This window comes from Phycodurus eques, chromosome 19 (assembly GCF_024500275.1).
Source record: "Phycodurus eques isolate BA_2022a chromosome 19, UOR_Pequ_1.1, whole genome shotgun sequence".
Lineage (NCBI taxonomy): Eukaryota > Metazoa > Chordata > Actinopteri > Syngnathiformes > Syngnathidae > Phycodurus > Phycodurus eques.
The window spans coordinates 5,299,452-5,317,787 of NC_084543.1; the positions used below are offsets into that span (position 1 = coordinate 5,299,452).

The 18,336-nt window shown below is 41.2% G+C and overlaps 1 protein-coding gene across 3 annotated transcripts in view; it reads left to right on the top strand.

Annotated features, from left to right (window-relative positions):
* Window positions 1–17,615, top strand: part of LOC133417755 (integrin beta-3-like) — a 26,031-nt gene extending 8,416 nt beyond the window's left edge. The window contains exons 1-15 of one of the 3 annotated variants that reach the window (XM_061705834.1): window positions 1,911–2,013; window positions 2,782–2,867; window positions 2,966–3,170; window positions 3,725–3,977; window positions 4,294–4,456; window positions 5,542–5,703; window positions 5,800–5,895; window positions 6,855–6,944; window positions 7,159–7,293; window positions 8,805–9,237; window positions 12,193–12,415; window positions 12,498–12,598; window positions 12,920–13,039; window positions 16,079–16,245; window positions 17,371–17,615. In XM_061705834.1, coding sequence (XP_061561818.1) covers window positions 1,944–2,013; window positions 2,782–2,867; window positions 2,966–3,170; window positions 3,725–3,977; window positions 4,294–4,456; window positions 5,542–5,703; window positions 5,800–5,895; window positions 6,855–6,944; window positions 7,159–7,293; window positions 8,805–9,237; window positions 12,193–12,415; window positions 12,498–12,598; window positions 12,920–13,039; window positions 16,079–16,245; window positions 17,371–17,439 — 2,373 coding nt within the window. In that variant the 5' untranslated portion in view covers window positions 1,911–1,943 and the 3' untranslated portion in view covers window positions 17,440–17,615. Of the gene's footprint in view, window positions 1–1,910; window positions 2,014–2,781; window positions 2,868–2,965; window positions 3,171–3,724; window positions 3,978–4,293; window positions 4,457–5,541; window positions 5,704–5,799; window positions 5,896–6,854; window positions 6,945–7,158; window positions 7,294–8,804; window positions 9,238–12,192; window positions 12,416–12,497; window positions 12,599–12,919; window positions 13,040–16,078; window positions 16,246–17,370 lie in introns of those variants that run through there. The other 2 variants (XM_061705835.1, XM_061705836.1) reach the window with 2 other exon arrangements.
* The last annotated feature ends 721 nt before the right edge of the window (window positions 17,616–18,336 follow it).

Consider the following 18,336-nt stretch of genomic DNA (forward strand, 5'->3'; position numbering starts at 1 on the left):
AAGTCAACTTTGTTATGGGCCCCATTGTAGTTACAGTTTCACTCAGAGGTTTGTTATGACTGTCCAACCATATGAATGTTTGCTCACCTCATCATAATATTACATATACTCAACAAATTGATAGATAACTAGTTTTGAAATCAGAAGTCAAGGACAAGGGTTTGTTCACTTATTGTTCAAGTTCCTGTAAAAACAGGTTTGGTATAAAAAAAAAAAAAGAATGCTTGCAATATCTCAATGTTAATATTCATTACATATGACAATTTGAAAATTTGGTACACATTTTAAAAAGAATCATGGAAGTTGACACATGCTTTGCTTTCACAGGCCACATAAAAGATTTGATGGGCCAGATTTGGCTCGCGGGCCTTGAGTCTGACCTTTAATAATTCAGACAACCTTGTCTGAAGTGCTTACTTCATTGTCTACACGTGGTGTTCCTCAAGGCTCTAAACACGAGCCCATGCTGGAGCTCAACAGTAGCCTTCATATGATGCACAGTTATTTAAAAATAAACCTGACATGTCCCATAACATCAGATAAATCCCCAATAACAGCTTCCCACTCACACATTTTATTTCAAGTCAAAACAAAGGTGCACATTTCAGATAAATGAATCTATTCTTGAATGTTGACCTTCAGTCAGTTGGAGGTGCAATATTTTCTGCAGGCAATACTTAGTTTCTATATGACATTTGAATACGGAAAAGTCAACAGAAATTTTTAAATATACTGTAGTTCAAAATACAAGTGCTCTAATTCTGGCCATTTTCCAGTGCGAAGTGTTAAATTGCAAAATTAAATAAAACTATTGAATTGTGAAATTAATTAAAATAGGAGCTAGATTTTCTTTTCTCCATCGCTGGGCTCCAAATCAATACGACTCGACTATGTTAATGAAACGAAAAACCTCTCCCAGTTACTCAACCAGCAACCCAAACCCACTCCGACAAACCATCCACCCCAACCCAATCCACTCAAACCAACCGCTAGCCAACCTAACCAAGCAACTCACCACAACTCACCCAATTTAGGTACACCAAACAAAACCAACCCTTACCCAACCAAAACAACCAACTCGAACTCAACCCAACTCAGCTGGGCTAGCTTCAAACCCTACAACCTGACACATGTGCACGCATTTGGCATTTAAATGTCACTAACACAACAGACTTAATCTAAATGTGTTTGAAGGCACCACTATTGAGTCAAATGAAAGCACTCTACTTGTGACACCCAGTGGTTGAAGGGATATACTACAACCACAGAAACAAAACAGTTGCTCAGTGAATTCATAGTAGTCTGTTGACGTTGTTATGGTGCTTTAGATAAAGTAAACCATGCTTGAAATTCTTAATTGAGTCAAGAGAGATGAGAGGTTTTGTATTGATAACAGTGGGTGGGGTGGGATGGTTGGGTTGCATTGGGAAATGTTGAGTTGTTTGGATGGCTTGGAATGGGATTGGTTGGTTGGTTGGTTAGAATGGATTAGGTTGGGGTGGATGGTTGGTTTACGGATGGTTAGGTACGTCTGTTTTGCTGATAAGCAAATCATTTAGATCGTAAATATTCCGTATTTTGAAGTGTAGAAAACAACAAAGTGAGGGCAAAGTTTTAAAAAATGATAAAGGTTTGGGAATACTTTTTGAAGCAATATTATTAGGAGCTGCTTTAAAACTCATTGCACATATGTAAAGTGACAATAATAGGGCATTCTATTCTATTACTACTCTGTCAATGGGTTTGCGTTGCACCTACACTTAATAGCCACTAGAGGGCAGTGTGCACTGGATCAAACATGCCCATATACTTCAACGTGAGCGTGAGGGTGGCTTCTCTACATTTGGATTTGAAGATTTGAGTGGAGTAGGTTTTTTTTTTTTTTTATTTTATTCCTTGCACTCGGCTGAGTCTTCTCGGAGTGCACGCATGCAGTCAGGAGGATGGACGCGCTTTGGATGTGCTTTTGGATCCTTTTGGGAATAACTGGAGTTTACGGTAGAGTCCAATTTTGTAAGCTTTTGACTAGACATGCTGCAGAGGAACACAATAAAGAGGCTCATTTTACAAATCTGCTAATAGTTGACTTCATAGTTACCTGTCAACATTAACCTGACGACATAATCTAATTTCAGATTTTAGATTTGATTGTGTTTGTTCATGTTAAAACAACAAATTGACCGTGGCTTCATCTGTGGTATATTAAACTGCTTATTAGTGGTTATAGTATATGACAACATTGTGATGACATAACACAAATGTAATGTTGCCTGTAGAGTTCTTATGAATGAAATGTCATTACTTCATAGTGGGGCACTCATTTAAATACTTGCATATTCAAATGTTTAATACTACAATCAATGGAGGGTATTACAAGACTTTGCTTTTTACCTATGTAATTTGTTCCATTTTTACAAATAGTTGTCATGTTTTAACATATTGATCGTTTTAATTTTTATAGAGCTCAAGCTCAAGAAGCAAATTAGAAAAGTATTTCCTCCCCAAGAATGCAAAATGAGATCATAATGTCTGCATATACAAAACTAATCATTCATTTATTACAAAAACATCGAAAAGCCCTTTGCCGAGAAATTGTGTGCCGGCTTAATGATCGATAAGATAATTTACAGGATTTTACTGACTCCCCAAAAAATCGATCCATGAGCCAAAGGGTGGGAAACGCTGATCGAGATGATCTTTACAACGTCATAATACAGTACAATAAAGATTTAGGAATAAAAATGGAATGATTGAGTTTCTACTGTCTTTTTGCTGATCAAGGTCCAAACGTGTGCACCTCCAGGGGTGCGAGCACATGTAAGCAGTGTCTGGCCGTGCACCCCAGCTGTGCATGGTGCGTCCAAGAGGTGGGTGGCTTTGCTTTCCATTTCAGCAATTTAACTGGTGTTGTCAAAAAACGATGATAAAATCCTAAACTTACTGATACACTCCCTACTGCTGGCAGGAATTCGGTCACGGGGAGGCCAGCTCTTCCCGGTGCGACCGGAAAGCCAACCTGGTGGCTGCAGGCTGCGCTCCTCCGGCCGTGGAGTCTCCAAACAGCAGAATGCAGGTGATAGAGGACCGGCCCCTCAGCAAGAAGGCGGCGGGGGCCACGCAGGACGTGAACCAGATCAAGCCCCAGAAACTCCACATTACCCTCAGGCCTGGTGAGCCAGCAGAGATGTTGTGGACAAACACATTTTTCCCCAGCTTTGATATTTTGGGTTGTTTGTTGTATATGCCCCTCGATTGGCTGACAACCAATCCAGGGTGTGCTCCACGTCTCCCCAAAAAAGTCCGTTGGGATAGGCTCATTGCGAACCTTAGTGAGGATAAAGGCTACAGAAAATGGATGGATGGAGTTTGATACGGAATGTGGACCAGATAGAGATTAAACGTGAGTTACTTGGTTAGCATACGCAGAGCAAATTTTATTCAAATCAGATAATAAAAGTTTGGATTTGATAGCAGTGGTTTGTGATGGGATGGTTGTGTTGTGTTGGGTACATTGGTGTGGTTGGATGGCTTGGGGTGAATCAGGTTGATTGGGTGGTCGGTCGGTCGGTCGGTTGGTAGGGTGAAGGGAGATTACTTCGGTCAGGTTGGAGCGGCCTCTTTCATATTTTACTTTCCATTTCATTTAAATGAAAAGAGTTGCTCTGTGTGGCAGTTGGCATCTGCTTTGTAATACAAATGTGTTTTTGGAAAATTGTTTTTTAAGACGACGCCAAGCGCTTTACTGTAAAGGTGCGCCAGGTGGAAGACTACCCCGTGGACCTTTACTACCTCATGGACCTCTCCTACTCCATGAATGATGATCTCTACCGCTTGAGGACGCTGGGCAAGGGCCTGGCCGAAGCCATGAACCGCACCACCAGCAACCTCCGCATGGGCTTTGGAGCCTTTGTGGACAAGCCGATCTCCCCTTACATGTACATCTCCCCCAAGGAGGCAGTCAAGAACCCTTGTTACAGGTACAAGGAGCGAACATTTGTGTTTATTGAGCGTATGTGTTTTGTTTTGGGGGGTTTTACACCAACGATGTCATTTTTCTGAGGACACCGTCAGTGGCTCATTAACAGCTCATGCGGAGAGTCACAACACTTGTTATGAGCTTACGACAACTTCTGCTGAGTGAACAGTATTATCGTGTAGAGCAGTGATTCCAATGGTGTGTCGTGAGGGATCATCAGGTGGACTGTGGGAAATCATCCATTTTCACTTCATTGTTCCAAAAAGTATCTGGTCTACAAAGTATCATTCTATCTATGACTTCTGTTTGACGGACAGCATAAACACCACCTGCCGGCCACAGTTTGGTTACAAGCATGTCTTGTCACTGACGGATAAAGTGAGCCGCTTCACCGAGGAAGTGAGGAAGCAGATGGTATCCAGGAACCGGGACGCCCCCGAGGGAGGCTTCGACGCCATCCTCCAGGCGGCCGTCTGCAAGGTGCGCACGTCACTCTCATCGACATCAGTGGCTCTCAAATTGACGTGTTAGCGTGCCATACCTTGGGGGCACGCAAAACAATTTGCAATGAATTATTATACTGTATCATTTTTGAAAGGGCATACCTACACATAGGGACTGGTGCGCTAATAAACTAATTACTCCTCCCGACCTTGCGGAGTGGGGGTGTTCAGAAAAAAAGACTGTTATTATGAAAGTAAAGTCATGTTTTTTTTACAAACTGTGTACCCCTACTCCAATGAAGTTGGGACGTTGTGTTAAACATCAATAAAAACAGAATACAATGATTTGCAAATCATGTTCAACCTATATTTAATTGAATACACTACAAAGACAAGATCTTTAATGTTCAAACTGATAAACTTAATTGTTTTTAGCAAATAATCACTAACTTGGAATTTTATGGCTGCAACACGTTCCAAAAAAGCTGGGACAGGTGGCAAAGAAGACTGAGAAAGTTGAGGAATGCGCATCAAACACCTGTGTGGAACATCCCACAGGTGAACAGGCTAATTGGGAACAGGTGGGTGCCATGATTGGGTATAAAAAGAGTTTCCCTGAATTACTCAGTCATTCACAAGCAAAGATGGGGAGAGGTTCACCTCTTTGTGAACAAGTGCGTGAGAAAATAGTCGAACAATTTAAGGACAATGTTCCTCAATGTACAATAGCAAGGAATTGAAGGATTTCATCATCTACGGTCCATAATGTCATCAAAAGGTTCAGAGAATCTGGAGAAATTGTTGCATGTAAGCAGCAATGCCGAAAAGCAACATTGAATGCCCGTGACCGTCGATCCCTCAGGCGGCACTGCATCAAAAACCGACAACAATGTGTAAAGGATATCACCACATGTTAAAAATGGTGTAGCTGTGTAGACTGTCAGTCATCCAGATCATGGTAATCAGTGAACGTTGAATTCAGAACACTTTTTGTTTGTTGAATTTTTTTCTTGTTTTCCAAAAACGCACTAAAATGAATCGGGCAATTATGCTACTAGGCTAACACAAGATTTTTGTATTGGAGTATTTTGGCTAATATGTTGCGATTCAACGGCGAACCAGGAGCAAATCGGCTGGCGTCCCGGAGCGTCCCACCTCCTCATCTTCACTTCAGACGCCAAGACGCACGTGGCGCTGGACGGCCGTCTCGCCGGGCTCGTGCAGCCCAACGACGGACGTTGCCACCTCAACCCGGCCGACCTGTACAGCATGTCCACCATCATGGTTAGCATGCGGTGTGTGTGTTTGTCGCTCACACTTGGGTAAGAGTGTGTGCACGGTGCTAAATCAACACAATATTTTTATCCTCCCTTTAAACAGGATTACCCATCCCTCGCTCTCATCACAGAGAAGATGTCAGAGAACAACATCAATCTCATCTTTGCTGTCACCAACCCTGTGGTTTCTTTGTACCAGGTCAGCACTTTATGTATACTGTGGGAATGTGCCAAACATTAAGCGGTTCCAAAATATTTAGCATTCAAATTCTGGATGGAAAAAGTGTAAAGTAATGGCCCTGAATCGTCCGGTCAGACTGCTCTCATGTCACTCTTACTGCCATTCTTATGTTCTGTGATTTAACATTTATCGGCATTATCGTTTGTTTTTTTTTTTGTCATTTTGGCTCTTCACAAACATCTCTCATCATTCAAATCTGAGAGATGTATACATTCTAGTTCTTTTCAACACACATTTGTGATGTGACAAGCACATTCAATTCATTCTATTGAGGAAGGTTTCTGCAAAAGTAAGAACAGTCGCCCGAGACACGAATGCAAACTGAGAAGAATGGCTGCTCTGACCGGTCTGTTATTATTTAATCCCGAACATGCAGCGCGTTCTTCAACTCTTCCAAACCTCACTGGCTTTTAAAATACATATTTGAACTCCACTCCGGCAGAATGGAAATTATCAAATTTATCACCCGAGCAGAGTGTTCTGACTCGGCAAGTTGCAGTTCGAGGCAATAGTGAAAGGAATTAGACAGGATGAGGGGAAAATTCCTGGAAATGTAAAGAGTGAATTGCTGAATAATGTAATTTAATTTTGTTAAAATGCACACATTACACATAGTAATATATATTATAGTAGCGTATAACACTGTACTGTGTACAATATCGCAGTAGTAATAGTAGTAGTACAACAAAAACTATATATTATAGTATATATATATATATATAGAATAAATAAGTAATTGTACCATACAATATAGTCAGGGTATAGTATACGAAAGTGTAATATAGTATAGTACGCTGTAGTATAGTATGTTACAATACTAAAACTGATTAAATATTTATAGTGTTTTTTTTTAATATACAGTCCAGTAGTTCTTGTCTTGACTTTGTAGTCCTTGTCCTTCCATTTTATTTGCGTAGAACTACAGCGAGCTGATTCCCGGCACCACTGTGGGAACACTGTCCAACGACTCTGGCAATGTTATTCAGCTCATTTTGAAGGCCTACGCAGTAAGTGTTACTTGTACAGACAGGAAACACATTTGTGGCTAGAGGATGGCATTGGTTTGTTGACACATACCGTACCAGCTGTGTATGAGTCATACGCGCAGTCACGTCAAATCCTTTGCAGAAATTCTGCCATGATGGGGGGGCTACGTGCCTCGTGACTTTTGTCCGTACAGTGTATATAACCTCTCGCTCTCCTGCTGTACATTCACTGTAGAAAATTCGCTCCAAAGTGGAGCTGGAGCTTCTGGGAGTCCCGGAGGAGCTGTCCCTCTCCTTCAACGCCACGTGCTTGAATGGCGAAGTCATCCCAGGCCTCAAGTCCTGCTCGGGACTCAAGATCGGAGACACGGTGAGTCCGAGGCAACACTAAAACTGAGTTCCAGCGAATGTATACGTCTACCATCTGTCAACATACAGGGATCTATGCAGTCTTGCTCTATTCCAGACCACAGACTTGTTGGCTGTGTTCACAATCAGTCCTTATCCACTATACAGTGCCCTAGAGAGTGAGTTTGCCATTTTTGAGTGCTGTTCGAATGTGTAGAGTGGTTTGCAAAATTTATACACCAGGTACCAACAAAAGAATACCTACTTAGTAAGCCACTGCAGCATGCGCGTTAACACTGTGCGTTAAGTACAGATTTTTTTTTTAAAATGGACTTCAACAATGATTCAATTAAAATATGTTACACATAAAAATTCAATAAAAATAAGAGCGGAACAAAAGCATTAAAAACAAACCGTTCTTAAACATTAAATGCAAAGATATTTTAATGGAAAGTTAAATACAACTGAACCGTTCAAGGGCAGTGATTCTTTTGAGTACCACTTGAGGGAGCCTGTATATCACTAGTGATATGCTTAATACACTTTGAAAATCGCTGCACTATGTAGCGCACCCAATGTATCCCACAATGCATTTTGAAAAGCAGTGAACAACCAAAGATCGCTAGAAAAGCAATATATCCCATGATGCATTGCATCAATAGAAACATGGTAACACGTCATAATACAGATGGACATCAATTCCTTTATTTCTACTAACTTTGCAAAATGCACTTATCTTAAAACAATATAATGTTATGATAAATTATTTATTTGTTCAATAGTTATTACAGAAGGTCCATCAGCTGACATTGATCCAGTACTTTGTAATTATGCAACAACAGTGATTTAATTATTCCCAAACTATTTTTCATATTGACTGAGGAGTGAACTACAGTATATTGTCCACTATATAAAAATCTCGATACTGTATAGTGATTTGGGAGTCGGAACACAGCCGTTGTCTCTCGAAGTTTCGAATACACATGACTTCATGAGTTGGTTCCCTTTTTCCATTTCCACCCTTCCTGGTATCTATGTGTAATCAGTCTTTTATTTCTTCCTGTTTTCTTGTCTTTCCATCCTTTTTTAATTTGGTTGCTTCTTCTCACCACCCCAGGTGACATTTTCTGGCTTGCACACACTTCTTTCTCAGGGCTTCATTTTCTCCTTATATGGTCGTCCCTCCACACGCCACCACTGCCCGCTTTTGGACCTGTACCAGATTTCGATGTAATGCCGAATGAATGATTACTCACGTGCATCTGGAGGCATTCCCCGTGTTATGTTTTTGTAACATAGCCCATAGGGGTTGACGTTACATGAGGCCTTTCAATGTTGTTTTATTTGATCAACACAAAGTCAAGAGAAAACATCTTCTGTACCACAATTGTGGTTAAAAATGACATCCAACCGGTGCAACACTGGTCAGATAATAACAGGTTTCATGACGTCAGAGGTTTGAGAACCAGAGCCGGCCCGAGATTTTAGATGCAGGAAAAAGCTTACTCTTTTAAGCCGATGCTTGTGCCTCAGGTGTCCTTCAGCGTGGAGGCCCGAGCACGAGCCTGCCCCAAACAGAAGAAGAAGAAGACCTTCATCATCAAGCCGGTGGGCTTTAAGGACTCGCTGTCCATCACCGTCACCATCGAGTGCGACTGCAAGTGCCAGAACAAGGCTCAGCCCAACAGCCCCAAGTGTCACCACGGCAACGGCACCTTTCAGTGTGGCATCTGCATGTGCCACCCGGGGCGCCTGGGCCCGCACTGCGAGTGCGCCGAGGGCGACTACGGGCCGGCCGACCAGGACCACTGCACGGAGCCCGGCGTGTTCGGCGTCTGCAGCGGGCGCGGGGACTGCGTGTGCGGCCAGTGCGTGTGCCACAGCAGCGACTTTGGCAAAGTGTGGGGGAAGCTCTGCGAGTGCGATGACTTCAACTGCCTTCGCTACAAAGGCGAACTCTGCTCCGGTGTGTACCTTTTTATCACTATCCATCCATTCATTTTTCCGTTGCGCTTGTCGTTTATTAGGGTCACAGGTAAACTGGAGCCGATCTCAGCTGGGTGAGAGGTGGGTTGCGCCCTGGAGAGGTCGCCAGCAATCACCAAACGTTGTGAACAAGTTCACATAGAAAACGAACGAGAGCGTCCAATGTGTTACAGCGAACGTCCGCATTTTCGCGGTTAAGCATTCACCTATTCGCAGATTTTCACCTATTCGCAGATTTTTGGGGGAACCTATCCCCCTGTTATTTAATGAAAATCTCTCTTATTCACTGTTTTTGTGCTCAGCTAACATAAAATAAATTGCCTTGGCACCATCTAGTGGCATCTTGGTGTCAAGGAACCATGCTGAAGTGACGGGAGGAGAGTCATTTAATCAGACTATAGCCTTGTCTCATGGGAAAAAGTGTTTTGCCGTCATCTTGTAGCATCAATAGGCGATTACAATCTATTGCTTGTGGATTTTTCCATTCAATGTGAAGTATTTTGTCATTATTCTGCTACTCTTTCAGTAACTAAATCGTCTTTATGCGTAGGTTTAAGAAAAAAAAACTCCCACAATTGTGTATTGATTGTGCCATCTGTGCTTTTACATTTGGTAATGTTTCAAGTAAGGATGGTGACATAATTTGCCAAAAGATGCAAACAAGTTTGTTTAAATAAACACTCTCAAGTGATAAATACAAAAGTATTTGATCTAAACCCCCCTCCATTAAAAAAAATATTTGGAGGATTGATCGAAGACAACGTATGTGTGTCTTTGAGAACGCACACGCGCATGTGTCTCTTCAAGTTGGCAGCCGTAATTCCCGCATACTGACTTGCCACACACCTCATCTGGTAAGAATTACAACCTAAAACACTTCTCTTCTAAGCCCGGGACGAGCTCCATTCACAGTAAACACATGCTGCACTGTGAGTGTTATGAGGATTCACACGCATGACGGGAGTTTTGAAACCTGAAAGTTCGATTTTGAAGGCAAAATGGACAAAACTGTAGACAGTGTGTCATTCAGTGAAAAACATGATGTCAGCCTGACGCATGAGTAAGTTAACTGGGGATTTTTGGGTGGAAAGTTGGTGTTACAAATGATGGTCTGTTACTTACCTACTGTACTTTTTCTTGTTCTTGTCTGCACTGTTTTCCAGGGTTCTGATGTGAGGAATCGACAATACAGTAGAACATCTAGAAATAATCATTAACAATGTCAACAATATATTCTCTCGATTCGTAGGGGTTTGGGACGTAACTTTGTTCGCTCTAATCTTTTTATAATTAACTCTATTTAGAGTTAACCCTAAATATACCCCGAACCATGTTACCCAATACTGATTTTAAAGTCATCCTAAAACATTACCCTTCATAACAAATGGCTTACAGATGATTTTATTTGGGGGGGAAAAATGGACCAGAAGTGTGAGGATTCTGGCATTTATGTCAACAAACCGGTGAATATACCAATTACTTCTTTCCTACTAAAGTAGGCCCGCCGCACATCGAGTGACACAACCAAACGCGACTGAAGTGGACCAAAAATTACAGTTGGCAACGCTTCGCCACACCAAGCATCGGACCACCGCACATCTACCGATGCGCTGCAACGGAAAATCTGAGACCGTGTATCGGGTTTTGAAGATTCCACATACTATTCTTTTTATTGAACCACAAAAATATGGTTTGATTGAGTCAAGGGAAGAAGTGGATTGCCACAAAGCAAGGAAAGGGGTGGGAATAAAGGAGAGAGCGATGATATTTTGAGAGCGAACAGCTGTCAAGCTATCAGTGATGCTTGCTATTCCTCCACTAACATGGCGCCTTAGAAGCAGCAAGCCGTTTGGGCAGCATCTTAGGGCGCTACTGAAAGAGCACAAAATTACCCAGATAGGCATGAATAGGTGCATTATTCAGGGAATATTAGTTTGTGAATTTCCTCACGCAAGTATGTTGCGGTTCACTGTATTTTCTTCTCCCATGCAAAGTTACAGTAATCCTTTTATGTCGTGTATTATTTCACAACAATTGTGTTGAATTCTGGATTCTGCGGTCCCGCTGTACTATAATTAAGTCAATATGTGCCTGTGCATCCATTTTAGCTGTGATTAACAGTTCTCAGGGAATATTTTAATAGAGCACTAATGCTAACAAACCACATTAAAGTGTTTGTGTTGTCATCTCATTTCCGGTTGTGTACCTCATCGCGTCCTAACATTTCAGCGGTATGTTTAGCCTTGCTCCCCAGAGCCTACACACACACTATGTATTTCCCCAAGTGGACAGATTAACAATAAAATACCTTTGTGCTTACTCACGGGGCCGGCGTGGTGTAATGACGCTAAAAATAAACCCATGTTTGGGCTGAAAAAAAAGGAGCAGAAGGGGAGATATTTTGAAAATGTTGCTGCCTTAAAAGTCCGAAGAAGAGGAAATTTTTTTACAGTGGTTGGTTCTGTGGTAGAGTGGTGATTATTGCAGATCATAGTTTGACGGGGTCCGCTTGTGGTGACTTGTGGTGACGCCGTCACTCTATTGTCTAAATGTACACAGAGAGGGGAAGAACTTGACCAAAAAAACGTTTTTCTCGAGTTTTGGAGCATGAAAAGACAAAATTAAAATTGTAGCCTTTGGCAATTATATGACCTTTATGAGAAATACTGCCATGCCAGGAGAGTAATATGGGCAAAAACAATATTTTAACACAACACACGACACGCATGCCCCCCTTAATGTCTTACACATTAGAATCAAACTAACACAGTTCTTAAAGGGTACATGCAAATGTATTGTAGTAAAAAGTTAAATACAACTGAACCACTCATTGGCCGTGATTCTTTCGCGTACCACTAACGCTACTCGTACCACACTTTGAGAATCACTGATCTACTCGTAATTGTTCTCCTCCTCCTCCTCCTCCTCCTCCCAGGCCATGGCATGTGCAACTGTGGCTTTTGCCAGTGCGCCCCCGACTGGCAGGGGGAGAACTGCAACTGCTCCACGCGCACCGACACATGCATGTCCCACCTGGGCTTGCTGTGCAGTGGGCGTGGCCAGTGTGTGTGCGGCACTTGTGAGTGCACCCAGCCCGGAGCCTACGGGGCCACCTGCGACAAATGCCCCACCTGCCCTGACGCGTGCACCATGAAAAAGTACACAGGAACATTCACTAGGTCTACTTTGGGAATGTACTTGGGATTTATCAATTATGTGTGTTTATGTGTTTGTGTGCAGAGAATGTGTGGAGTGTAAACATTTCAAAAGAGGCCAGCTCTTTGAGGACAACACCTGCGCTCGCATTTGCAAGGATGAGATTGTGCTCCTGGAAGAATTAGGTGAGGCACCTGGTCGGTAAACTAATAAAAAATCTTTTAAAAAAACACGATGACAATAACTTACCTGTCATAAAACAAAAACTACAACCAAATACAGTATAAAGAACAATTGCTATTTGCAAGGTTTGGGACAAAGACGTCGGCGGAGGGAATTATGAACAGTTACAAATACCAGTGTCACACATTGACATCGCTCCTTGAAGCTGTAGGAAAAAAAATGCTTAACCTACCCAAACAAATAAAACGACTCGCGATTGCACTTTACCATGAGAAGAAATATGTAACTAAGTCTAACAAGCGATATTTCGACTTTGCGGCAAGTGCTTCATGACACAAACGCAGTGAACTGCACCTACAAGGACGAGCACGACTGCGTGCAGCGTTTCCAGTACTACGAGGACGCCAGCGGCAAGGCCATCTTGTTTGTCGTCAAGGAGCCAGGTAACCAATGCATTCGTTCAAAAATTGGTTCATTAAAATGTATTCATTTGGGTATTTTTATTCATTTATCACATTGAATAATCCACTATATACGGAACATCACGTGACCAAACCCGGAAAACAGGTTAGCGGACTTCCTGTGTATGCTACCCTAACGGGCATGACTACAGTTTGATGACATGATGGTTTTGAAGTCAAACTTGCTCCAATTTTGTTTTCTTTCTGGCTGGGGAAAAGTTAAATGCATGTATGTTGTATATCGTTTAGTTATACAAATATGATAAACACGAACAAAGCCTAATCATCGAATATGGTCATCTTTGGTGGCTCTGTGGTGACATCTTGTGTTAAAAAAAGACATTGTAGAAGTTCTTACGGTTGCTTTGTCACAGCCCCCTTCACCATTTATCCGAACCAGTAGGAAGTGCTTCAACCTGTTTTGTCAAATGTAGAAGTAGGTTGCGCATATTCTGTATTGGTTTATTATATTATTAATGTATTAAATAACAAATATTAATAATATTTTCATTTTATTAAAAACTGGTTAATGAGTTACAATTAAGTGAATTATAAATAAGACATTTAAAAATGAGCATGATGTATTATTTCATTATCGACGTTATCAATTTTATTTGTTGAATTAAACTTGCCATATTTTACTTAAAATTTAATTTTAGTTACAATATATTTACAAATATGTATCTAATTAAATAATGGTTTAATTTATTGTAAATACAAAATATAAAATATTAGTAAAATAAACCATTTTACATATATTCAACAGATTTTCATTTGATTTTAACTTATATTCAACTTTTTAAATTATATTTTTATTGAATAATTGGTTGCTATATTGTAAAAAAAAATAACAAACTGTAAAATAAAAATATGCATTTTCAAACAAACTTTTATTGTATTAAATATTTTCAGTAATTTTAGTTAACTATAAATATTAAACTTAAAACTTGAGAATGCATTACAGTGTTATTATTATTATTTTAAACGATTTTATGTATTTTAAATCCACATTTTACCTATTATTGTTTTATCTACACCTAAACTGGACAAATGTCCATTTTAAAAATCTAACATGCTTTCCCTAAGTGTAAATGTGGGTGCGAATGCTTAATCCATATGTGCCTCCGCGATTGGCCGAGTTAGGATAGGCTTCAGTTCACCCGTGACTCTCGTGAGGATAAGATAAATAGAAAATGGATAGATGGATAATTTAGCTAGCATTATTAAGATGATACAAACCAATGTTTTGCTCTTGTATTGAGTCTGTGCGGTAATACCTAATGAAGTGCCCTAAATGCTACGTTATTGTACATTTTTCTCTTCTTTCAAGTCATCTACTTGTTGGGTGGTGGAGAAGGGGGGGGGGGCTCTTTTTAATGGGCCCCAACTGCCCAGAGAGAAAGTCTGTCCTGGGGTCTTTTGCCTCTAATGAATGCGTGCGTCTAATTTAGACTGCACATTTGAAGCAGGGAAGTACGCCGAAGTTTACCTTGAACACGTTTGCGCCCCGCCGAGGCAAAGTGGGTCGTAAAACACCCCCCGGCTCAGCTCCTCTGGGACCCGCTGACTCTACATTAAGAGAGCTAGGTAAGCAAAATGAAGCCCAAAACAGACACAACAGTGAGAAACAGAGCTCAATTGACCTTAACACGCCAAAAACCTTTGCAAGATTGGACAAAGATGCAATTGCCATGTTATATGCATCAGAAGAATCAACGGGAAGAGAGGAAATCGACCAAACATAAAAGCACAAGGAAGAGGAGGAAGTGGAGCTTTGATGTCACTTGTAAAAGTTGGCCTCTCCCAGAGGGCACCCAGCACTTAACTTACTCATAAGTCTTGATATTGCCAAAAAAAAAAAAAATTCTAGGTGTACCAATGAGAGCCTATTCTGTCAACCAAGGTTGGGAAAAGTATGGCCCAACTCTGTTCTGTAGCCCGGCCCACCGATCATTTACTGCAGTAACACCTGAAATTCCCCTGTGGGCATCAATGAAGGATATGTTAGCTTAATTATTTCCTATTATTATAAACAGTTTTAGCGGCACGGTGGACGACTGGTTAGAGCGTCAGCCTCACAGTTCTGAGGACCCGGGTTCAATCCCCGGCCCCGCCTGTGTGGAGTTTGCATGTTCTCCCCGTGCCTGCGTGGGTTTTCTCCGGGCTCTCCGGTTTCCTCCCACATCCCAAAAACATGCATGAATTGGAGACTCTAAATTGCCCGTAGGCATGACTGTGAGTGCGAATGGTTGTTTGTTCCTATTTGCCCTGCGATTGGCTGGCAACCAGTTCAGGGTGTACCCCGCCTCCTGCCCGATGACAGCTGGGATAGGCTCCAGCACCCCCGCGACCCTAGTGAGGAGAAGCGGCTCAGAAAATGGATGGATAAACAGTTTTAAACATTTTACATCCATGTTTTAACTTTCTTCATTTTCTCTTCATCTACAAATGACCTGGGCCATCTGTCCATTTTCAAAATCTAATGCGACCCTTGTGTACTAAAGTTTGCCCACTCCTGATAAAGACCATTTTCAAATGTTATGTAGTTTACGAGACATTTTCATTCGTCAATTGAAGATTTGTATCAAAAATCATGCTTTTACAAGCATAGCAATGCTCACTCACTTTTTGGTGCCCAATCAGATTGGATGAATGTTATTTTGTAGGGGAGCACACTTGTGCGATATCTGTGTTGGGATTGCTGCAACCTCATTCCACACAGAGACTCGCACAAAATAAGAGTCAAAGCAGAAGCTCTGGTATTTATCCACCATTGCTTTTTACACAACTAGTGTTAGATTTTCAACTTCACACCCAACAGAAAAATTTCACTAATTGCAAAATAGCAGGGGCGCTAACAATGAACCGCGATAGAGCGGGGTAACACTGCTCCCTTACACACATAGGTGGAGTCTGCTTCTGTTACGGCGTCTGATACTTACTTCGAAAGGTCTCTCACAAAAAAAACAAATACAAAAAAAATTATTTTAAAAAATGGTTCCTTTATCTCCCATCCCTCAGACTGTCCCGAGGGTCCGGACGTTTTGGTGGTGCTGCTCTCTGTGGCGGGGGCCATTTTGTTCCTGGGCTTGGCTACACTGCTCATTTGGAAGCTGCTGATCACCATTCACGACAGGCGGGAGTTTGCCAAATTTGAAGAAGAGCGCGCACGGGCCAAGTGGGACACGGTGGGTGGAATGTCCTGACGTTTAATCAGTTACAACAGTGCTATTGTGTTTATTTTTCTGCAGAAAGTGTTGGTGCACCTTCACTTAGCATGTCAATGCTGTTTATAAATAGCGACACGGGTAAAAGGCAGTAAAATTGCCGGCTTTTCTCTGCAGTGCAAAGGGGGCTCACGGGGGCCACGCACACACATGCTCCATCTCGGTGTCTTTTTATTACTTGTGTGGCCTGCTGTTAGTCGCACACTACAAAAGGCAGCCAGCGGAAGGGGTGGCTTTAAATTAGCCGACGTTTAGTTCCTTTTCCTGGTAATAGGCTTCTGTGTGGCTCCCACCAAACCGCAACAATTCATTTCAAGGTGCTCCCTTGGTAACAAAAGTCAAAACGTCATCCACATACTTGCCAACTAAAGCCTTTTTAGCAGTGGCGGGCCGTGCATTTGGTACCACTATCATGTCGCAGTTATAGAAACCAGAAATATGATACATAACAGAATGCAACCGTGCCATGTACATCATCGGGAGCGGTTCACAATCAATATTTATCTTATAATATGACAATAAATTTAAAAAATGAAATTAAATACGTCATACTCACCAGAGATGCTGATAATGAGATGTATTAAAGTGGCCAGATTGCTACAGATGACAGTGTTATGCTAGTCGAAGTTGGCTTTACCACGTTTTGCTCTGACCAACAAATCACAGGACAGAAAAAATGCTGACATCATCGAGCGCCAGCACTCCGGGCCCGTGAGGATGACTGTTAAAGAAACAATCCCATTACTAATATCATTTCAGTTACATCGACCAGCACTACTGATTCTGCAGGCCTTGGGCAGATTAGATTGACATGGCAACACAGAGGCTGTTATCTGATTGGACAAAGAAAAGAAAACATGAACATCCACATACACTTACGAGAAGCAGTACAGCCAAGAGAAATGCTACGAAATTAAGAGAATACAGTGTTCGGAAAACATTAATACAATTTCTTGGAAGAAATGTTAGAATTTAGGGTGTAATTGTATGTCAGTGCTTCTGACAGTGTTTATCACCTCTGTGTCAGTCAATAGTAAACATCTTGCTCTTTGTAAAGATAGATTTGTTTGTGTATTTCACCTACAGGGACACAATCCTCTTTATAAAGGGGCCACGTCTACCTTCACAAACATCACATACAGAGGAAAAGACTGACGCTGGCTGAAAACATTCCATGAATGAAATGGGATTTCACTGTCGCAAGGCACAGAACCATGTGCAGGTCTCTACTGTCACGAGGCGATAAATAATGAGAATTATCATTTTGTAAATATGTAGAAATGACTGTGTGGCTCTTGATCAGGGATTCGTCACAAAATGACCATCTGTCTTTAATAAATGTTGTTTTCTGTGGCTGCTCTCTTCCTGATTCACACATTGAAAGTTCATAAATAATAATATGCCGTATACAACACTGATTCTCAATGAGGTGTGCTGCAGGAATTTATCCAATTTAACTTAATTGGCCAGAAAATGATTTATTTACTTCAACTAATGTATCATGGTTCATCTATCTATGCCAGTGAGGTATAGTGACAGGCAGAACAATGAAATGCTATTCCATTAGCTGGCAGAAGGTATATTTGAATCTACTTTTGGTGACATTTTGTTTTTGTGAGATTTTTCTCATGTTAAATATGTGTCTTGGCTCAATAAAGGTTGGGAAACACTGGATAGAATACCATGAGCCTAAAATTATTAAGTAATTTTTTTGAATTTTGGGGAAAACAAGAAAAAACTAATTTAACAAACAAGAAGAGTCTTTCGTTAATTCGATTCCACCTTTGCAGATTACTAAAACCTGAATGATTGAAACTCTACACAAAGAGAAAGCATAGTGTTTAGCAAGCACATTGGTATTTTGTATTATTTTTGTGACAGTAAGTTGAAAATGACTTGGGTAATTGTATTGTACTGTAATACAAAATTTACATAACACTCTACTGCCATTTTATGGACATAGGGTGCAACTACACTGTAGTTCAGTGAAAAAATAATAATCTTAGCGGCAAGGCAACTGTACTGTACTTTTTAAAATATCATTTTAGAGTA